The 25,505-nt window shown below is 32.8% G+C and overlaps 1 protein-coding gene across 2 annotated transcripts in view; it reads left to right on the forward strand.

Moving 5' to 3' along the window:
- Fur2 (furin-like protease 2) overlaps nucleotides 1–25,505 on the forward strand; it is a 546,777-nt gene that overhangs the window by 496,024 nt on the left and 25,248 nt on the right. For both annotated transcript variants that reach the window (XM_077428654.1, XM_077428653.1), the window contains exon 4: nucleotides 17,770–17,958. In XM_077428654.1, coding sequence (XP_077284780.1) covers nucleotides 17,770–17,958 — 189 coding nt within the window. The remainder of the gene's footprint in view (nucleotides 1–17,769; nucleotides 17,959–25,505) is intronic.

A 25,505-nucleotide genomic window follows, 5' to 3' on the forward strand; every position in this document is an offset into this window, starting at 1 on the left:
ACTGAATTAATATTGATTTTTTCGGTGCAAGCGAGATGGCTACATGCCATCTCGCTTGCACAAAAATCATTTCGCATCGCAGTTACAAATGTATACACAACGAAAGCATTTAAATTGCAATTACCGGTCGAGTTAGTAAGTTTAGATAAAAACAAAAAATATTGAGATAGAAAACCAATCCTTATAAACGAGGTGAAATAAAAAATTTGCCAAATGAATGCCAAATAGCACGGAGAAAAAACCCGTAAAATAAAATATATTTTTGACTTTTAAAATTCGCTAGACAATTAATTAGAAGTATTTTAAAGTAATGAAATATAACAAGTAATAGGAAAAATATCTGACTATTGATTCCAATACTTACTTTGAGCGTAACAAATTTTGAGTTAAAGACCGCAAAAGCCAAAAAACTGTAAAAATCGCGCATTTTTTTAAACACTCATATCTTGTAAACGATCACTCACCAACAAAAATCAATATCATATTCGAATTCAGTGGGTCAAACTTAGTAAAGATTGGTTAGTCTCCACTCTGGTATTTTTCACTTTATTTTTTTTTTGTTGCTCAGTGTAATTAATCTATTTTTTCGTGCACTGGGCCAAAAGTATTAAATAATATTAGGGGTTGATTAGCTTGATTTTTCTGATATTATTTTTCTAGAGAGATGGAAATGGCAATGTGTTGAAAAAAATTAATGGACGGATAGGTAGACGAAATATATAAGTGCTTGAATGGTACGAGAATTTAAAAGTGTGCAAGGAAGCCCACAGGAGAGATGGGTGGATGAAATTAGAAAAATGTGTGGGATGAGATGGATGAGAGTTGCCCAAAACAGAGACAAATGGAAGCGTGTTGGAGAGTGTTTTTTTTTTACAGATTCTTGCGGTATTGCATTACTACTATTTTGACATTTAATTTTCCTTTTGATACATATAATACATAGATTTCTACATACGTACATATGTACTGAAAGTGTGGTATGGGGTTAAATCGTATTATACGTAAATTTTGTCCACTATGTCTAAACTTGTCGACGCTACTTCGTTAGTCGACGAAAACGGTTTGCGTCTTTGTCCGCGATGCAAACCGACACAAATCAAATTAGGAGTCGGGGTGTGGGAGGGATGGAGAAGTCGAGACGACGAGAACTGCATGCAGGCAGCCTGCACGAATGCACGCCGCTGCAGTTCGCCTTTGCAAGGGATTCTGTCTTATTACGTCTGAAGCCCCCGAGGTCGCGAAGAACAAACAACTCGCGGGATAAGTTTAAGTCGCGTAAATATGAAAGCTTGCACACAATAAGCTCACCAGCCGTGTTCTAATGAAGTTACAAAACCTTCACTACCCCACCTCTCTCCCTTTGCCTAGAATTGGAATGTGACTTGTCTAATGAAATCTAACGCTTGCCGTAGGTACAAAATCAATTTCGTTTTAATTTACCGTAGATATCGTACTTAAGAGATCAAATATAAACAAAAGGGTACTATTTATGTATATTTCATCATAATTGTTTTCAATTTATTCTCTCCAACACGCCTACCATTTTAGTTCTGAATAACACTCATTCACCTTTTGTCACACATTTTCCTTATTTCCTATACCTATCTACATAGCTTGTGGCTTTAGTAGTTTTAAAAATACATACATATATTGAGTACTTCTCTCCTTCATATTTTGTTCGTTCTTCTAACCATATGCTCCATCGTCATTGTAAACGGAAAATGTAAATTTACCAAAAATATGTCAAATTTTATCCATAGATGTCTTTATGATGCTTTGTTAAAATTATTCTAAAATAAAAAAAATTGTATATCGATGTTTGTAATTGGCCAGGAAGGCGCATTGGGGTTTACCTGCTAGGCCTTCCTGGTATATAGGTACATACATATGTATGTAAAAATAAAATATGTTTAGCTCGCCATCTCTACTCGATATTATGGGCATACATAATTTCACATTTTTGTATGAACTGAGTGCATTGAACTTTATGCAACGTTTTGGCGTTCAATATCCAAGGCAAAAACTTTCTTATTTGATTTTTTTTTTTTTTTTTAAAAACAACGTTCATTCGTCCAATACACTCCATTCCAATTTCATTCATCCTTCATCTCGTCTTCTTTATTTCCAGACATGTTGATGATTTGTCTTAAACACATATGTACGTGCATACATATAATAACTAATTATTCATACAAAACATGTCACATAGACAGTCAATAACAATAGACAGGTATTTAATACGCGAAAATTAGTTTCCTCATACTATACATATGTATGTACGTATTTACAAACAATACAGAATTATATCAATTATTACTATCTGTATGTGGTATTTACAAATCAATATAATGTGTATGTATATAAATATATTAGTAGCCGAACTCGAATATATTAGAACCGAAGGTGAATTAATATCAATTACCTTCTGTCACAAATTTCGATATGGTTGATATAGCCGTATGCATGTCAAGATACACCATATGCGCAATTTTAAGATTGTGAATTTTTATTTAGATTTTTTTAAACGCTCATATCTCGTAAACGATCGCCCACCAACAAAAATTAATATAATATTCAAATTCAGTGGGTCAAACTTAATAAAGATTGGCTAGTCTCCGCTCTGGTAACTCAAAAACGTGATTTTTTGTTGCTCAGTGTTATTATCATTCTCGGAAGAATCAAAGCGATCACTCAATTTATCGCAAGATATGTATATTTATCGTTGGAATGTTAATATTATAACAGGAAATGAAGAAACATTTTAACAGAAAATGAAGATCCGGATCCGGGTCGGGTCGAGCCTGTTCAGAGAAATCTGTTTGGGGAAAAAACATCAATATTATAATTTCCCCAATAAACATTGTAAAACAGTATACGAGTTCGTGGAAACTTATCAAAATATTATAATATTTATTTTAGCGTGTGGGCGGGTACGCTAAATATCGATTAGTCGGATACGTGTAATTAGCCTATTTGCCGAATTTTATTTTGGTTTTTTGCAAAGGCATTGCGTGCGATGCCATTCGATAAGGCTAATCGTGTAAATTTCGTGTTGGGAGCTTTCGCCGATTAATCTGTCGGGAAAATCGAACATTGAAACTTTATGAACGGGCATGAATCTGTGTGTTTTTGGCCGACTCGACGAACAAAATGAAATATACGAATATGTATTCGTAACGACGTAGATGAAACATTGGTAAACCGCGGAATAGACACTTGATTTATGAGGCATGCAAGTTTCCGCGATACGTTGGCACGTCATCTTTCATGGTAGGGGAAATTATATATTATCAAATGTACATATGATTTTGCATTATGGGTGTGGATTTGTATTAAAATGTGTACTGGTTCAATATTTTCGTTACAGTATTATGTATATTTGAAAGCGTAAATGTACTATTATCGAATGAAATGTGGCGGATTCAAACTCCGATTGAAAAAATCAGCTTCTGTTAATTGAAGTAGTTTTTTATGTAGTTTTTTGGTCAGGTTTGCATTATGTTGACATTTAAAAGAAACTTTTCCTATCGGAGTTTGCCAGTGTACCTACTGTGATAAAAGAAGAATAAATTGTAAAAATGAGAATAAATATTGTAAAAACCTAATTTTTCTGAAAAATTTATATAGGAGTCCGTTGATTCCTCTCACCCCTTTCAAAAACTGTATAAGTTAAATTACTATGAGATATTATACTAAACTTTCTGATTCTAATGTCAAAATGTACATTTTACTGACGTAATAATAAATTTATACAATTTTAATAATTCATATCATCTACAGCCATTTACCATCCACTGCTGAGTGAAGCTCCAACACATTTGTACTCGTCTCTGTTTTGCGCAACTCTCATCTATCTCACCCCACACATTTTCCTATCTTCGTCTACTCATCTTCCCTGTGCTCTTCTTTTTTCACTTTTCCATTCTCTCGGGCTTCATATAGCACTTCTTTTGTCCATGTTTCGTCCATTCTTCTAGGCACGTGACCCGCCTATTGCTATTTCAACCTCTTACGCTATCCGCGATATCCATTACCCTTGTCACATTTCCACCCACGTATTCCGCTTCCTGAATTTTCTTGCTATGCCAAGAATACAGCGTTCTATACTTCTTTGAGTGCATTGGATTTTATGTAGTATCTTGGTGTTCAATGGGCAAGTTTCACATCAATACGTCATCACTGGCAAAACACATTGATTGAAGGTCTTTTTCTTCAGGCAATGTTCATATAAGACAACATATGTACATATATATGTATGTACATGTTTATGATCAAAACTAACATTGACTTTGTTATATAAATACATATGTATTTCTATATCAATATTTTCTCAGTAAACAATATCATAAATTTAGCATTATTTCAATGGAATAAAAAGTGTTTTATATAAACGTGTGAAGAAAAGTTTGTAATATTCTTTATTTAAAAAATATATTTTTATTAATAATATTTTAACATTTGTATGTAAATCATCGTCGTCGTCGTATTTAGCAGCCACTCACCTTCCACTGCTGGATGTGAATGTCCTCCAACATGCTACATACATATCATTCGTCTTTGTTTTGAGCAACTCTCATCCATATCATCCCACACATTTTCCCAATTTCATCCATTTATCTCCCTTGTGGCCATCCTTTCATCGTTTTACGTTCTCTCGGACATCAAGCTAGCATTTTTTTCGTTCATCTATCGTTCATTCTTCTAGTTATGCATATGACCCTATTGCCATTTTAATCTCTTTAATTTGTCTACTATATCAACTACTCTTGTCAGACTTTTTATATGTACACATATATATATATATATATATATATATATATATATATATATATATATATATATATATATATATATATATATATATATATATATATATATATATACATATATATATATATATATAAAAAAAATGTAATAAAATAAATATATTCCGTTTCCCAAAATATGGATATAAAACTTTAAAATATACACATGTATTTTTTTAATATTCTATTTGACTTATAATGATAATATCATATTTTAATGTAATATTTTCGTTGCCCTTCTTCTGAGATGCGAGAAATGAGAATAATAAATTTAATTTATACGGTGATTTGAATAATCAAATTTACTATACATATTCGGGCACTCATTTACCTATGGATGCGGGAGAGGAAAAAGTTAAACGCCCAAAGTCACACTTGCTGTTTCTAACTGCGCGATTTATAAGGATCGAAAGCCGTACGAGATTCCGGCTTTGAGTGCGTAATTCTGGGACCGTTAAGCCGAAAATGCGCTCGTTTTAACCCTTGCAATGCAAACTGTTTAGCCGTCTGGGGAGGGTCTAAATGTGAAGTGGCGAGTCGGCAAAGCACATTCGTCGGAATTTCTCGAGAGGTAATACGGCAGCATTAGGGTTGGCGCCTTGCACAGATTACTTTTGGCACTTTGGGGTCTAACCTCCCCTTAGTTTCCCCTTCTTTTCCCCTCTAACAGTTCAGACTTGCCTACGACTTTGTGGCTAACGAGTACAGATTGCTGCCGCAGCGGTGGTCTCATGGACCACCTGAATAATGGTCTAATAACCGGTCTCACCTTTAGTGCAAGTTGCATACGTTCGTTGCAGTCGTGGGACACTTTGTACGCTCGAATTTATTTGAAACCACCGCCGTCTGAGGGTTAAATTTAATGGAAAATTACGGTTGCTTACGCCCTCCCAATTTGCTGTATGCATAAACAGATTAGTCCGTATTTGTATTGTAATTATACGGAACGATTGGTCGATAAGGTTGGTCATTGGGGTGAAAAAGTTACTTGAGTTTATGTGTACTACATATGTGTACATACATATATACACATATGTAGTTCCGGAAATTTGTCCATCAATAAATAAAGTACATGATTACTCTTGATTGAGCAATACTCTCTAATGGGCTAACGTTCTTAGGAAGTCAAACAAAACAAACCGTAATATGTAGTATACTAATATGAATGTTATACATATTCATTCATTTGTAGTATATGTACATATGTATGTACTTATTTAAAACTATTTAAATTCTATTGCATAATATTTTTCAAATGATCTTTAGTCACATCTATGACTCATATTTGTATTTTCAGAAAAAATTTATTATTTTTCATTAGACGAATATAAAATCGAAAACCGTAAAATTTGACTTGTTAGAAGTTCCAAAACAATAATAATGATCAGAAAAGATTTCAAATCCTCAAATATTGACTAGTGTTTTTTTTCAATTGAATCTTTCATTAAAATGAAATGAAAGCACAATGATCTATAAGTTAGATATCGTTTAGTACTTGAAGAAATATGGAAATATATGTAAATTTTATACAAAATTGAATACGACACGACAATCACCACAATTTTAGAAATACTGATCCGTTAATTCGTTTGGTCAAAAACATCTAGAAAGAAGCTATTTTCCAATTTTAATTTAATTGGTAGAAAGGTTTATGAGTTACCTATTACATTTATCGTTACTTTGCGAAACATTATCTTTGAAAGTTTCGTAGACCTTCATAGAGAGTTTTCTGAAAATTCGGGCGGTCCATAATGAGTTAATATAATATTATTTTTAGCCCTTCCATTCCTACAACATGAAAAATGAAATTGCTATAATTGAAAAAAAAAATACGGGTCTCTAAAAATACTGTCTAAAATCACACGTAAACTATCTATTTATGAATTATTCACGTCATTTTCAACTATGATATTAAATTAATTAATCTTTTTCGTTAAAAGCTTTTGCCATAGCTGAAGGCTCATTTTAGGCGACATGACACATATGCGTCACGTGAAGCATTTTTCTCACGTTTTCCCATCACATGACAATTTTTCGCACCCGGATCGAATCGGTGAAATAACAATAATGAAAAAGGGAACGAACAAGAGAAGAGAGGAAATAATAAAAAAAACTCTCAGTCCATGCGCTTATCTATCTACGGGAGAGCCCTTTACCCCCGACAACGGGCAACCCTCATAAATTCCACAGCTTTTTCTCGACCCCTAAAGCCGCGTTCGAAACCCATATTTACCTCGACCAGTATTAATCTTTATACTTTACCTGTTACACTAGTGTTTTACCTCTCCGTACCCATACTGTGCTCACTCGTTCTACCGGAAATTCCGCAACGATTGTTTTGCCCGTACATACATACATACATTGTTAAAACATATATATTTTTTCAATTAATAACAATGCTATATCTATTCACGATCGTTAATTGCCCGTGTCGTGTGTACAGAGTAAATATGCGCGTAATTAATTAAATGCAAATTATTTTTCGTGGTATTTTATTATAAAAGGTGCATAAATGGTATCGCAAACGCGTTGCGTGCAACATAATACCTTTTGTACATATTATAGTTGCAGTTCAAGTTGATTAATTTGCTTGTAATGTGCCCGCGTTACGTGATGAGCTTTTTGTTCGGGTAGAATTATAAATTATATTTTATCACTTATATCGATCTCAAAGCGCTGTAATAATGTTAGAAGTTGCTTATAAAATATTGTCAAAAAATAAGCATTCTTGTGGGGGCTTCGGTCATCGAAGTTTCATCCCTGCCAGCTATCTTAATCGATTATACGGGTAAAGTCATCAATCACAAGCTAACCGATATCCTGTTTTTTTTTTGCTTCTTCCCCGGCTTAGATTCGTGCACAATCATTTTTTATAAATTTTGACATCGTTCTAGGGACGAAACAAAAAATAAATCTTCGGTGGCTAACGATCCAATATAATTTATACGATTAGATTTAATTCCACTATTTTCTGTCCATTTATTTAAAAATGAGGGCATTTTTACGATCGCCATCCGTCAGGAACATTAACGATACCGCAAAGTCACTATTTCTAACAACTTCTTAAGTATTGTCTCATCGCCAAGGCGGTCGTAAATAATGCAAAAGTGCAGAAGCAGCACATAAAATACATATTTGCATACATTCGGCAAAGAAAACGGAGCCAGAAATAAATGATGAATATTTCACGTCCGCGTAATATACGTTTCCGCAGCCGCACTATGTGATCCAATTTTTTTGTCGCATTTAAAGTCAACGCTTTCCTTTTTGAACGTAATATAAATGCGATTCACATTTATAAGCTCTGCATATATGTATGTATATACATTAAACGTATATGTTTAAAGCTATATAGATCATCAATATCTGGTATTTTTATTTAAATTTGACACTTACAGCCATTCACCGTCCACTGCTGGACGATGACCTCTCCAACTCGCTTCCATTCGTTTCTGTTTTGCTCAACTCTCATCCATCTCACCCCACAAATTTTTCTTATTTTATCTTGCCATCTTCCTTGCGGCCTTTTTTTCACCCTTTTACATTCTCTCGGGTACTATTCCCACAGTTATTTTGTCCACCTTACGTCCTCTTTTCTAACTAAGTGACCCGCGTATTTCCATTTCAATCTCTTCACTTTCTCCAATACATATAATATAATATAAATGGCCTTTACCTAGTCGGTCAAGACCTTTGAATGATTTTGGTTAGTTATTATAATAAATGAGCTGTATTTATTCTATAGATTAGGGCAGCTATGTACACATCTCGATTGGTCAGTATCTTAGTAATTTGAAGTTGCGCCTGGTAAGATGATTTTGAAGCCGAATGATTTGAAAGTAATTATATGTTTAGTTTAAAAGCTATACACATATTTAAACCGATCAATATTTTAGCTGCCGTTAAAATTTGTGTCTGACGATTCGAAAGAAACTTTTAAAAGCCACCACCACTTGATGAAAAATATTATTCTTCTACACAGATTTCATTACTACTATTTTTTAATTATACGGCAATAAACATCAAACAAAATATATAATTTATTGTTATGTTAATAAAAGAAAGCTAAAAAGTTTTCAAATAATTTTATTAAAAAAAAGTAACATATGTATTTATAATTCAAAAAAATCACTGCTCCAAATATTTCAATATAAATTTCAAAAAGTACAGATAATATTAAAATTGAAGATTAATACTGTGGATAAAAAATATTTATATAAAATCTGTCAGAGAGTTGTCCACGTGATAAAAAGCCACCGCAATGAAATGTTCGGAAACGATTGAATTTATTTAAGATTCAACAAGGAAACGTAAAAATTAGCTTCTACATCAAAAAAATGAAAGTATTGTTCTCTTTTATAAATCCTTTTCTTTGATTTATAATTATCTATAGTAGTGAACTGAAAAAAATTACAATACTTGAACCGAGTGCCCATTACAAGCCATCCAATTATCCCGTTCAAGTTTTTCCATAAAAGGATAATAAATACGGGGAACACATCAGCATCGTCGTCGAATTTTTCAAATAAATCTTAACGTTGATGTGGCGACATTCTAGCTTTCAGTGCTTTCGAACGAAATAATTATGATTGAGTACACGGTCGCAGTTCGGCCGCTGATTTACAGTTACGGCCCTCTACAGAGTGCGGTGTCCTCTCTTAACGCCATAAATCACTTAAAATCGTACACATACCCATACCTAAGTGGGACATAGCCTATTTGTCTATTTGGCTAACGATCACGCCTATTCGATCTGCGGGCCGTTTGTCAGAGGGTCGCTCGGGAGCCTGCGAGCAAAAAAAAGTGCAGATAAATCGGCGGCTCAAGCATCGCGACGCCCCGCACAAAAAGCGACGTTCCTTTCGACGCCTTTTGATTTATTTGAAGGCCTCGTTCGATATATGTAATGCGGGTGATTCATGAGTGCATCTCTGCGGACCTACCGGACTGTAAAGCTACTTATTTCGGATTATGTTCTGAGCCATGTTGACGTAAAATTTTAAAATTAGCGAGAGCTGAAAATAAATCGCATTAAAATAGGTATATACCAAGCACACGTTTTATTTTATTTAAAAGATATACCAGGAAAGACATACATAAGAGATTCTGTCGGCTTTTCAGGCACCTTAAGCTTGAGGCCAAGCAGAATTCCTCGAATGTGACATTCACCCCTAAAGATTTTATAAAATGCTTTCCAAATTGAGCGTTTCTACGGGAGGTTTAATATTTGAAACTCAAGGAGAAAACTTCTCATATATAGCACCTATACATGAGAAAGTTTATCTATATGTATAAACTAAATACTATATGTATAAAGTTTAACTATATGTATGTACATATGTACATAAGTATATATGTCTTATATCGATTTTATGGATACCAGTTTGTCCATAGATGACGCTGTTCTAATGTATAGCAATTGTATTCTAATGTTTAGTACTTACATGTAGTCTTTGGGCAACCTGTCATGACACCTATGGTAGAAGTAAATGTGTAGTAAAAAATTAGTATAAAGATAGTAAAGAAAATTACTCGGCACCATCTCTAACAAGATCGAGTAATGTGAAGTTGCTAAAAAATTTTCATGCAAATATATTTTAAAATAAGGTCGATCGTCTATTTGAATTTCAATGAAACATGTACACTTGCCTTTAATAGATTTCCCCAAAGCGACGAGTGTACTAATACAGATACAATACGATCAATACAATCTATACAAGCATTTATACAATGCTAATTCATACAAAAATAATCCACAGATACAGCATTTTATTATACAAATTGGTGAACCACAGAACGCTGAATAGCTTGAAATTTGCAAGAGAGATAGGAAAGGAGATGCCAATTTTACTGGAACCGTTTCAATGAAAATCAAAAAAATTGGCAAACTCTGATAGAAAACGATCGATCTGGAGTCACGAATCCAAGATTTGGCCAACAGCTACTAGTGGGAATCAAACCGTGACCACTCTGCTCGAAAGCATAATATGCTAGCCACTAGCCCACGCTGCTATATATGAATTGAGGAAGATCGATGTTTCTTAACAATTATGATAAATTGAACTTAAATCAGTCCGTGGCATTGCTTCAAAGTAATGAGAAAAATATACATATGATGTCCTGTAAATCACCGTCAAAAACGAAACCGTTATTCATTTCGATGATCACCAAATATATAAATCTACTATCTTCCATTTGTGCCTCGCTGTGATTTTATTTTTATTTATATTTTGTTTTATTTTATTTTACATTTTCTTTCTCCTTTGTATATTTTTGTATTTTATTTTAATTTTGTTCAGTGTAAACAAAGAATGGGATTTATGGATTTTATTTTTAATTTTTACAGTTTTGTTATTTTTTTTCTCTCTGAATGATGTATTATTTTCCTTTTGTTACTTTTTTTTATTATTTTATTTTACCATGTTTTCTGCTTTTTCTTTTTTCCTTTATTTACAGTTTACTTGTTTTATATCATGTTTTTATATCTTTTTCAAATGTAGGCCATTGTGGCGCATTAGGTTCGTCCTGTAATGCCACAATGGTCCAAAACTATTAAATAAATAAATAAATGCACAGTAAAATGATAAAATAAAATATTAAGTAAATAAATAACACTAATCTCTTCAGTTAATATGCCATTGATAATATTAGAATTTTATATACGTATGTACTGTAAATATTACCTTAAAAAAATCAAATATGTACATATATATATATACATAGAATTCTGACCCCCTTCAATTTTGAAACATGATAAAAATGGTTTATCGATAGACTTTGCGAAATAACTACACATTATTTCAATATATGCTGCAATAACTATTACCAGTGTGCCGTTACGTAAATGGGTATACACATAAAATAAATCTACGTACGTATATTGTTCAACGCTTTCGATACCACGAATTTTAAGCTCTCTACATTTTGCCGGGTGCGCTTTTGAGTGGTTTTGAGCATTTTACTCCCGTTTTCCACGTTTTCCCCCCAGTCCACCTCTCACTTTCCTGGCTGTGGTCGCAAAGCTCCAAATTGGCGGTGAAATTTTTCGGGAATTTCGCCACCGTTGTGTTGCCGTTTTCTTTTTTTTTTGTTGCCTTTTCGTTCCGTTCGCAACACTTACTTTTAGCGTGCGCTATGAAAGTTTTCAATTGTGTGGTGAAAAAAAAATCATCGTCAATTTTTCTCTCTCGGAGACGTTTTTCCGAGCTTTTCCACGCCCGCTGAATCGTGTCGGGTGAAATTGCACGACGATTGTAATCCCGTAAGCTTCGACTGGCCACGCTTTTAAAATATTATGTTTTGCTTTTTATTTAAATGCTATATATTTATAATATTTATTTATTCATTTATACAGGTATACACCCATTTATTTTATAAAACATTACATCTATTGTCAAACATAAGTATTGTTCAAACATTAATTAACAATCATAGAGACATATTATAATATATAGACAAATTTGCAGCATTTTATAAATCAGCGAAATCGAGATGGTGAAGACTTGAATTTAGCGAGAAATAAGACAGGGTTGCCAATTTATTGGGACCATTTTAATTTAATCAGATAAATTGGAAAACTTTGATAGGAAACGACCGACATTTCTGTCACATATCCAAGGTTTTGCCAACAGCACAGATAGGGTTTGAACCCGTGACATTACGATTGAAAGTATTATACGCCAACTATTGAAAAATGCTGCTGGTATAATGAACCAAAATTAATAATATATAGATACATATGTATACATACATATATTAAACAAAACATACTTATGCATTTGATATAAATTTCCATTTATGTTGTTAGCTTTTATTAATTTATATTTAATAACCTATGTACATATATTTACATGTACCAAATAAACTTTTGTACGTATAATACCCCACGGTACCTTAACTTCGAACCTTGGGGACTGAGCCCTGGATCCAACTTTCATACAAAATCATATGTGAAACGGATCATCAAATTGATCGTTTTTATTCGCTATGAAAAGTCATAGTTTTAAAATTTTAGTACACAAAGTAACAGTACCTTAACTTATAATCTATTTAAGTAGGCTTTTTAAGGACTCTGAGCCCTGGATGGAAGTACAATAGAGAAACGTTTGGGTTTTGCCGGGGGGGTGTGTTTGTCTTGATATGCAATATAATATTAATGAGACATTTATATAATATAACGATTATAATAATAATATAATATTATTATAGCAGTATTATATTGTTATACCAATATTGGAAATGCCTATATTTGTTAGTCAACGCCGGCTAGTATTTTATATATGTAGGTACATATATATATATATATATATATATATATATATATATATATATATATATATATATATATATATATATATATATATATATATATATATATATATATATATATATAAATATCTACTTTACTTAAAACACTAACGTCTTTAACGGAGTGCAGGGCATTTGTTAGGATGAAATCGATCTCGTTTCTGTCTCCTTTAGGACTCTCCCAAGTCCACTTATTGTTGGTGTTTTTCCTGAAAAATGAATTAGTGATAAAGAGCCTGTTGTGTTCTGCGAATTCTATGAGGCGATCGCCTCTGTCGTTTCTTTGGCCGGTACCAAAATTGCCTACTGCTCTTTCTGTATTTGCCTTTTGTCCTATTTTTGCGTTAAAGTCGCCCATGATTATTTTAAAGTGGTGACGGCTATTATCGTATGCGCCCTGTATTTTTTCGTAGAAGTCTTCTATTTCCTCGTCTGGGTGGCTAGATGTGGGGGCGTACACTTGGAAGATTTGACAAGTGTACCTGCTCGAGATTCTTAATACTATATAGCATATACGTTCCGATATGTCGCTTATTTCTATAATATTTCTTTCTATTCTCTTATTCATAAGAAACCCTACTCCTCCTATTCTACCATTTGATAGCCCTCTCCAGTAGAGACAGTTACCACTTTTTAGGATTATTTGGTTTTGCTGTTTTCGTCTTACTTCACTAAGTCCTACTATATCCCATTTGATATTTTCTAAATAATTCTCTAATGCAAGCACACTTCCTTCACTCGATAACGTTCTTACATTGTATGTAGCTACATACAGATTTCTATTAGCTAAGCTATCATCCATCGTCACTCTTACCTTGTTGGAGGTTTGGATATTATTTTTCTCGCATTTATCCAAGATGTGTTGAGAAAAAGGCGGTACTTGAGAGAGAATTCCATTCAAGGATTGAGTCATAACCGCCGTAGACTCTTCTCTGTATTCAGGTCAGGTGTCGGATTTTCATCCTAGGTATCACTTGGATCACTTATGGGTTATTACATGCCATTTAACAGGGTTACTTTGTAAGTGGAAGTAGTTAGTTATGATAATAATAGATTAGCAATTGTTATACTACTTTTACAAATCTTTATCGTGAGACGCCTCCTTGGAGACAACGGATTTATATATGTGAGTGCGGTTTGCAATTTAATATTTTAATAATAACTTTAGTAAAGAATATAAAATTACACGAATTACTTTAATATAATTTAAATATGGAAAAGAACTGATAGACAGTTGGGAAACACCGTTTCTGTTTGCTATTATTCTATTAAGTAAAGTTCGTTAAAAATTTTTTGGCTGGAAGCAATTATGTGGAAGATTTATTGCTTCTGTGGGACCGAACATTGACTGACGAAGGACCCTTTTTTTTTGTATTCAGGTAAGGAGATGTATCTCGTTCGTATACGTTTTTGCTCAGATTCGACACAAAAATTAACACAAAATTTTTCGAAATAACTGATATAAAACCGCTTTTTACGACCGATTTGCTGTTTATTTTTACACTTAAATTATACTAGGATGCAATTAGTAAAATAAGTGAGTAGATGGTTAAGTTTTTAGATTAAATTTCGTGCAATAGCCGGGTTTAAGCGAGTAATAGCGGGGAGAACGCAGAAGCACGTCTTCCTCGCATGACACGAAAGACCGAACTCCATATATATATATATATATATATATATATATATATATATATATATATATATATATATATATATATATATATATATATATATATATATATTTATATATATATATATATATATATATATATATATATATATATATATATATATATATATATATATATATATATTTATATATATATATATATATATATATATATATATATATATATATATATATATATAAAGCCTATTTCGGTACTGAGATTCTTGATAGAACCGAAGTATCTTAACTGTTTAATAACGTAATTTAAATACTAATTAGGCGTATGTACGTATAAACGTTTTATTTCTTAATATAGCGTGTTTTATATGCGACTTTGATAAATTTACATTATATGATTAAATTGCAAACATACATACGACCAAATAATTCATTTTTACACGCAAGTATACATATATGATATAAAAAAAATATATGTATACTAGTTGAAGAAAAAGGTTTTTAATGTTCATTGCACTTTACGAGCAAAAGTCAAGAGGGCGTTGCGTATTTCCAAGAAAGTTTCGTCGAATTCGCACGAAACTTTGCTTATATTTCGGACGGGCGCGTATATGCGAAGTTAACCTTTTATTAACCCCCTAGTATCCCACATAACAATAAAGGGCCGTAAAATGTTGACCCTTTCGCGTTATCTTATATTATGCGAAACCCTTCATTATGGGGTCGTTTTTGCCGATGGCGCGACAGTGAAACTCACTACTTTTAATGGGCTAGCATTTCGACAGCGAACCACTAACGAAGGCAAACACGGCATGCGAAATCAATTAACCGTGAAATTACCATAGTCGGCAATATCACTAGAATTGGCAATAACGTCTATAGGAGTCATCGAATCCAGCTTTTGAATTGCAAAGATCAACGCTTTTCGTGTCGCTATCCAAATGTAGCACTATGCCATTTGAAGCGCTACGTGTTAACCATCACTTTGAGTTTTTCAATTTCTCTTGCTTTAAGGTTCATTTATGTATACCAGTAAAGCTCAAGCCGGCTACTGCAAGTAAACAGCAATACAAAAATTAGGATTTAGCACATCTAATATATAATTTCGAAAGAGACTTTGTATGTATGTAAGGTTTAAAAGTTTTGGTGGGAGCATCGAAAACAAATTAAAGTTTCTATGACGACGATATCGATATCGTTGAATATTATTTTTTTCGATTTAAATAAATTAAGTAAAAAAAACAAATAAATGTTTACTATTGGATTGTTTAACGCTGTTTATATTACAAATACCGAGCGAAGCCGGGTAAAACCACTAGTTATATATAAACACATTCATGTTTTGAAATATGTATGTATGTACGTGGCGTATCTTAAAAAGCAATAACCGACACGATCTAAAATACTATACAGCAGTAGATGTCACCGAAACTTATCAAGCAGAACCGATTTTTTTTAGAAATTTTGGAAATATTCACGATTGACGTGACGTCAAAGTGACGAGTGCACCCTTACTGAGACAGTACTGTCATGCGCATATGAATATTTTCGGCATTGTCGTATTGAGACAATATTAACTCGACGGTGACACGACATCTCGTTCAAGGATGTGTCGTTCACCGATAACTCGCTCACAACATTTCGTTCACCGCCATCTCGTTCACTGACACTTCGTTCACCGACATCTCGCTTACTAACGCTTCGTTCACGACAACTCCCTCACAAAAGTTCGTTATATTTCAGATATTTCAACAGATACTTCGCTCCAGACATTTCGTTCACTGATATTTTGTTCACAGGCTTTTTTTCATAAATATAAAATAACTCGTTCGCGAAGCTCGTAGGTGAACGGTGGAGGGTTGTTACCGAATCCTTTTTTTCGAAATATCGGTGAACGAAATGTCGAACGACATGTCTGTGAATCAGCGGTCGTGAACGAACTGTCGTGAGGGAGTTTTCTTGAACGAAGCGTCACTAAGCGAGATTTCGGTGAACGACACATCCGTGAACGAGATATCGTGTAATCTGGCTCGACGATACGATTCAAGTAATATTGCGCCGTATTGTCACGCTCTGTATTGTATCTATAAGCCGATTTTACCATGCACTGGGTGCTGTATAATATGAAAAGAAGTAGTCTTTTCCGTGGAGTGTTGTGCCGAGCTGTTGAATAATTTTAATTGAATTTATATTATTCCTCTAATTTTGTTATACGATACTGTAAATGGGGTTTTCATTTGCCGTCTGTGTATATTATATTATAAATACATATGTGTATGTATGCGAGTGTTATTCAAATATTCAAATAAGGGTATGGCATGTCATGAAAAACACTTATTTTGCCTAAAATTTATTATTTTTTGACAGTAGGTAAAGCCATTAAATCCTGCCACGTCACGATACAAATATGAAATTAAAGACGAAATATATAATGAATAAAACATGACAGAGTTGATCACGAAGCTTGAATACTAATACGAAAATCGGCATTCGTTCGAGTGTTTTGATCACTGAAAACCACCTGGCCTTACCGAATTTCGCTTATTAAATATATATTTAAATTAAATTTTCATTGCTTTTTTAATACGATGTAGCGATTCGAATTGAATAGTATGTCGCGTCTTCCGTACATGTGATTTCATTTGAAAATATTATATTCAATAATTTACGTACATTTTTTCGCCATAAGCAGGGTGCAAAAAAGAGCTTACGGCGAAGGTGATAAAAGGCACAAAAGTAAACGTGAAAAACGACGCGGTGAACGTCATAAACAAAACTTAATGACACGAAAGTATAATTTATTGAAAATCTACACAGAAGCTCGCAAAATACGCGACGGTGAAAAATGTCCCGAAAAGCTCCGTTAGCGAAAGCTTGTTCCAAACCAAAAACTTGTACATACATGTAATATCGTGCGCTCGAACACGCTTTTATATTCGTCAAACGTCGCACAACTTGTACGTAATAAAATGAAGCGGACATAAAAATGTATAGCGTATTAATACAGTGTATATTTTGATCATTTTTCAGGTTCATTGGGTACAGCAACAGCACGAGAAGAGAAGATTGAAAAGGGATTTCCAATATATATCACCTCAATGGCGCCCTTCAGTGTCAGGGCCCTCTCTTCTGACATCACCCTCACATCGGCCCAGATACAGGGCTTTGGCAGCACAGAACATCTTCCCCGACCCACTGTTCAAGGAACAGTGGTATCTGGTAAGACATGCAATCAATCATTACCAATAGTGTCATCATTTGAATAAAACGAACCCATGCAATGACTTATTAGATCCATTATGTTTATGTGTATCATATGTATAGGTACATAATAGTTAGTTCAATATTTTTTTCTTTGTGAATTTCAACTAAGAAGAAGTATTTATGTTACCTATACAGGAGAAAGTAACGGTAGTAACACCTATGTTTTTTTATATTATGAATTTGAAATTATATTCATATGGTAGGTAGGTTGGCTGTCAATTTAATGAAGAACTGTTTCAACAACAGCAACCGTTTCAACTTCTCTTGTCCATCTTTCGTACATTCTTCTAACCACAATGCCTCTCTCGATGATAACGTTATGAATGGCTAACATAATAAATCATTATACGGTGAAATAAACATAATGTATATATGTATACATATAATAGATGATCGTAAAAAAAATAAAAATTTCCTGATGATACACATGTCAACATTTTTAGCCATTTTTATATTTATGCACTGGACGACAAAAAGGATTAGTAAACAACCTTTTTAGCAATCGTCGATTTTTACGCTACCTTTTCGAAATGAGGGATCATATGCTCATTTTTTAAGGGACAAGTGCATTCATTGTTTGTTAAACTTTTTTTTTTTGTGACTTCTATCTACATATTGAACCAAATGCTTCATATAATAACTACGACCTGGACCGTCCTTGGATTCATCTAGTGCGTAATACTTAAGTAAACGTTATTAATTTTTATTTTCGCAAAATAGTTTAAGCGTTTTGAAGTCGGTTGACATTATCTAACTTGATATTCCATTAAATTATGGGGCATTTATTCAAACATCACAATTTTTCATATTTGCAAAATAATTTAAGCATTTTGATTTTAATTGACAACACGTAACTCGATATTGAATTCGAGTCGGTAATATTTAATCAAACATCATTTTTTTCTAATTTTTACGTTCGAATCATATTGGAAAAGTTTAACGACTATTAATTTTATGATAAATTGATATTACATACATAGTTACACAAACAAAATATTATATAATCTCATTGATTATTTTTACATTTATAATTAACACTAATTAAATAAATAATTTGAATGGTACAAAAATCCTTATAAATACGAAAACACAAAAAAATCCTATAATTAAGTTGGTACTTTGTGAATACATTGAGATTTAGCTGGTTTATCTAATATAATATGTATTTCATTTCTTAATCCGTAATAGGATAATGTGTGAATTCGTCACGACACGTTTTATCGAATTTTAGATTAATTTTGCTAGAAAAAATAACGTTTTTATACGTACGAATAATTCCGTGAGGGTTTTGTCACGTGATCGTTTTATCTGTGAGTATAATATCCGTGAGCGTTTTGTCGCGTGAAAGTTATGTCGTGTGCGTTGGGTCGTTGAGCGTTTGGTCCGTGAGCGTTTTGTCGTGACACACGCAACCACTGATGCAATAACTACGTATACTATGTAGTAGTTATTCTTAATCTAATTCTCGTATTAGTACGGGATATTCGTTTTAACCTCTTACTTCATCTCTCTAAACTTTTGCAATATTTTTTCGCATTTGATAATCAAATGTACCATATGATAATGGATACACTTGCAATATGATGAAATTGAAACGGATGTTGCTAGATTTTTCGTTTCTAAAGAGAATGTTCTCTAAAAAAAATGCAATTTACTGGCTTGCATTTAAAGCTTGTTGGAAACGGGGGTTGTATGTATTATACAGCTTTATCTGTCCTCGTTTGAATTTTTAATATATAGTAAGCAGCAGGAACTTTCTCGGTTGTCTAATACAATTTTCACGTAGGAAATGTCGCTTTGAACTGTCACGTGCTGTATAATATGTGTCTCTAATAGTATAATCGATACTATTCTCCAAGGTCACGGAAAGCTCTGTCGTTTGGGGAAATCTCTATTGTCGTAAGTGACGTCACGTGTCACGTGCGCTTTATGTCGTCACGTGACGCCCGTTACGCTACGTTTCAGTAATAACTGAGCGTCGACCCGGTTTTAATATTTAACTCGTCGTATTTGTCGCAGTCTTCTACCCTTTCTGCCCCCTCCGACAACCTTCATCCATTTGGTGTGCGACTTGCGTAGGTATGGATGAAATTTATGCGAGCCGAATACGAATTTTTTGGTACTCAACTGCGCTCGGAATTTAATTCTAACTTGGCGTAGCACGCTAGATAGTACATCGAAAACAGCTACATGTTTTAAAATTCACAAAAAACTTGCATTGGTTCGCAAAGATGGAAAGTTTGCAAAATTAAATCTGATTTTTTATTTGTTAGCAATTTATTGCTAAGCATCGTACATAAATAAACTACTAAAGGTATGTTTAAGTAGTTCATAAATTGATCAAAATATTAAAATTATTTCAAAATAATATCATTTTTTACTAGTGTGGTGTCAAGGGTTGACACTACTTACAAGAAGTAGACACTACTTTTTGAATATGTCACAAACTAACGAAAAATATTGACTTTTTTCAATTTCATTAGTATCACAGGATATTTTTAGATGTCGCTGTGAAAAAATCAAAATTAATTTCGAGTCATAGCCTTAAATACGTAGCAGCTCGCACTGGTGCGATGAAGCGGTTAAGACAATGAACTGCTAATACTGGCGATAAAGGTACGCGCTACAAGTTGCAGATTTTTTTCGTACTTAAACAGTGTGGAGTAACATCCCATATGAGGTTATTTTAATATAAAATTATTCCATTGATGTGATGAAGGGAATTAATAAAAAATAAACTACTGAAACCGAGCGTAAATTAAAAAATACCTTCGAAAATCTATGAAATTCACGATTTTCATTTACTCGATTGGGTAGGCGGCAGTGCATATATATATTTTTTAGAATTTTTAAATTACTTTTTACGGATTCCCTATGATACATAACACTTTTTCCAATTAGAGGCATTTCCAAATTACAAAATGCGGTTTTTTCGATGTACCCTAAAATACGTATATATGTATGTACATACATGTACATCGTATTTTTTAATGATTGAATTTGGTGTATAGTTCATATTTCGCATTGGCGGTTGAATAAATTCTGATTAAAATATTCATGGAATCAACTGTGATCGGACGCTTTTTCCATTTCATAAAAAAAAGATAAAACGATTTTTATTTACAAAAAAAAATGGAAATCAACTTCAGCGAAAGTACATAAAAGTCAAATTGTAGCTGTTCAATGTTTTTAAATGAATTAAAGTGTAATTTTATATACGAAGCCACAGCGTGGCTCACTGGTACAGCCATTGTTATCCAGTAGAGAAGTCGTGGGTTCAAATCCCGTAATTTGAATTAAGGAATTATTCGATTCAAATACGCTGCTGGCGAGATCTGAATGGTTACTTAAATCCAGATCGATGATCTTCCGTAAGACTTTGTCATTTTTAACTTCATTGTTATGACGCATCCTCCCCTCTTCAGTTTCTTGCAAACTCGTCGCAAATCTGAATTTGTTTAGTGTAAATGTACAAGTTCGGTCATAGATGTCGCTTCGGGGTATGCTGTTATGGCACCTATATTAAAAATGAAATAGTTTGAATTATAATCGTTTTTACATAGATACATATTGCGACTAGCAATAAAGATATACTTTCTTTATAAATATGAGAGTTTTAAAATATGCATTTGAAAATACATATACATATATGTATGTAGTTACGATAGGCACATTAGTATTTAAACGTACGTGTATAGACAAATTAATGAACAAAGCTGGAAAATAATTGAAAAAATGTATAAAGAACGATCTTATGCCACGTATTTTGCCCAAGTAACATACATAGTTGATGTTGATATTTACCTGGAATAATTACATACTCACTCCAAAATTTCTTATGTTAATAGTCACGCTATTTCTCTGTTTACCACACGTTTCAAAATGTTATTTTGAATATATTATACACTACTTATGTACGTACAAAATTTATACCTCAAATTTTAAATTTAGTATTCGTTAGGAAAATTTTCCAGTAACAAATTTCTATATATGTACATACATACATATACATACATATATATGAATGTTTTCCTTAATTGTATTGTATGTGTTATAAATTGTGTTTTATCATTTATTTTCCATTTTTATTACCAAAATTTCTTTATTCTAAAGATTTATATAAATGAATATAACAATATTTCAAACTGTTGCGATAAAATTTGTATCTACATATATACATATGTACATATGTATGTATAGTCAAGTATTGGATAATATTTCTATTCACAAGCAGTTTTGAAAAACGTATAAAGCGTGCTTAACAAATCAGAGTTTCAAATTTTATATCTAGAAAAACTTACGTGTATGCGTATGTGAAAAAAAATCATTTTCTTTTTAGACAGGTGTATGAACGATTGCCTTGCGGAAAAGTCCCACTATCAATCATAATATTGGATGTTCCGTACTGTCAATATCGTCGAGTTACACTTGAAAATCCGTCTAAGCATTAAAATCGAGTTTCTTATATCACTTTACCGGAAATTAGACGTCGTTTTTCCCAAAAAAAATAATAAAATATTTCGGCATTTGAAGACGTCTATTAATAGACATATAGCGTACACAATAAGAGGTAAGTAAAAAACAAATGATTTTCCGCCGCTTTATATTTCATATGTGATAAATGAATCCTGTAATGACTTTATCAAAGGGTAGATGATTGCATTATGGCTTGCTTCATTAGGGCTATTGCCTGTAAGGGAGATTGATGTCTCATACTGGTCAGCTCATTACCGTATCGGTTCAGTTGTATCGTTTCTATGTACAATGTATGTAACCACACTGTGTTAACCAGTGTGGTGCTATCTATATATAAAGACTTGAACTCTTTTAATGTATATTTTTATAGTGTAGACAAGTTTGCGTACATTTAAGCAAACATTTTTTAAGGTTTATGCAAATATATGTACTACTTCTTGCCCTCCGCCTTAATTTCGTCGTCAGAGTTTCGCCATAGCCGTTTGAATTAGCTTCAAATTCGGTACTTCTTATGCATAATGTATTGCAACACGCCACAACAAATTCATCTTAAGTCTCGACCGCAAAACTCGGGACTGGACTAGGGGGCGAAAGTCCCCTTTTGCGTAGGGGGATGAAGATTTTTGGTGGCGGCGGTCACCTTTCCCTTACATTTATCGCGACTTTATTAATTTAACCTCGCCTCTCCTCTCCCACGTTCCCTTTTTCCTCCTCCTCCTCCCGCTGCGCTGCCTTTTCCGGTTTGTTTTTAATTAATTCATACAATGGGTTCGCTCCAGGCTCTCCGGTATTAGAAGCTCGCGGTACATTTTTGGGGTTCACTTCGGCTTTTGAATAATTCCCGAAAAGACCCATCCCTGCCTTTTCTTTCGACGACTTCCTTTAAAATTTTTATAAGCTTTTACCGAACGCGACGTGTTATGAATAACGAGAACTGAACATCGCAATGCATTGGCGCGAACACAATTTCACGTTTATTTTTCATCTTATGCCGTTAAAGCGTCTGCGACTTGCGAGGAATCTTTTAGAAGAGCTATTCTGTATGTATGTATTTAATAAAAATGTCATACCTGTAACTGAAAGTCATTATACTCGTAGTGTTGTACTTTAAATGGTATTCTAAAATTTGAATCGAATATTTTCCAATCCTTTAGAATTATTTTCGTCAATAGAGAATATACTGAACTACATACTATTACGTTTAAGGGCTAGTTGACATTTTTAAAAAGTTGATTATTAATATTGGGATGATAAAAATTCAATAAATATTTCTTTATTTTAATTAAATTATAATTTTATTAAGTTCCATCACGAGTAACAAGCTTTTTAATTATACCTACATACATATCACTTTTTTACTATCACTTTAGTATATTCGAGAAACATTTTGATATTGAGCATGATATTGAAACTATGAAATTGAAAAGCGCATATAACTGTATATTTATGAGCTTCCGGTTTTACTGAATGAATAAATAAACTGATTTGATCTGCCGAATGAATAGATAACTGTTTTAATGCTCTTACGCTCTTACTGACTGATTATTATTTACTGCTTATTAAGCTTGTCATGACTGATAGGAATGAAATGTATGTACTGAGTAACTGTCGCACTGAAGTACGGTTTAATAGTCGATTTGATGATGTCCATACTTGGCTTATCGCACGTATTTTATCTTATCGAGATTTTATAGTTTTGTCATTTTCATGTATGACCGTTTGAAAATTCTAAATTAGATCGTTAAAACTCCATAGAGTTTTAGAACTTACATAGATAGACCTTTTAATAGTTGCGATCTTTTTCTTTCTATAAAAATTCTTCCGGATCTCCCAATATGCAGGGGGAAATAATAATCTTTGATGTAACGATTATTATACATTTCAGCAGAAAATAATTATAATTTAAAATATAATCGTATAAATAATAAAAATAAAACAAAAAAGGAACATAATAAATATTGCATTAGAAAAAATATAATTAATTAGATCGTTGACTCATTTCTGATTCGGCAATATTTTCAAAGTTGGGATCGGAATTTCAATGGGAGTACTTAAAGGTTTTGATCAAAATTTAACCTTCGGTAAAATTTAACCTTCGGTAGTACAAAATAGACTACCGGTAGTAACTAAATTGTTTTGAACCTTGAAGAAAACGTTGTATTGGCTAGTTTGTATGGATTAGTCAAAGAATAAGCCAACATTCAAAATCCTTTTTGACTAGCTATTCAAAGGAGCCGCTAAGTTTATCGCAAATTTAAAATTAATAAAGATGGCGAAAATATTTTACTTACACCATGAGTCTATTTCCGAATACATATTTTGATGCATAACTGACTGTTAACAATGAAAGAGACAATCGTAAAATTTTAACAAGATGTTTATCACTAAAAGTATTTTGTATATCTGATTTTATGAAAGTTCGGATTCAACCAAATATATACATACATAGTACCAAAACGAAACATAATTTTTTAGGTATTTATGTATGTATCTACATAAATATGTATTATACTTTCATTGTGTATCTACATATGTATTTGATTTCACGTTTATTTTTTACATTAGCACAACTTATAATTGTCTTTTAGATATTTAAAGGTTACATTTGTTTTTAAAATGATTAATAACACCTCGATTGACTGTTAGACCGCCGAAGAATTTGATACCGCTGTATAATTTGTTTATGAAATATTTCCATAGTTTTATATAACTTGGTAAAAGTTAATGCGCCTTGGGAAAAAATAACTTTTTTTTATTAATAACTTTTACTTTTCTCTACAAAGCGAAAAGTTTATCAAAGAAAAAAATCACTTTTACTTATTAATTTTCCCCTAAAGCGATTTGTCGAATTTTATTATGAATTAAAAAGTAAAAAACATCTTTTGAACGATCAAACTATTCGATGAACCGAAGCTTGTACCCCCCTTATTCGTAAAAGCGACGAGTGGTTCTCCCTCGTCAATTTTAATTTGTTATTTCAACACCCCCCCCCCCTTCTAACGAAACACCCACACCTCTTTTCATCT

This window comes from Arctopsyche grandis, chromosome 4 (genome assembly GCF_051622035.1).
Source record: "Arctopsyche grandis isolate Sample6627 chromosome 4, ASM5162203v2, whole genome shotgun sequence".
Taxonomy (NCBI): Eukaryota; Metazoa; Arthropoda; class Insecta; order Trichoptera; family Hydropsychidae; genus Arctopsyche; species Arctopsyche grandis.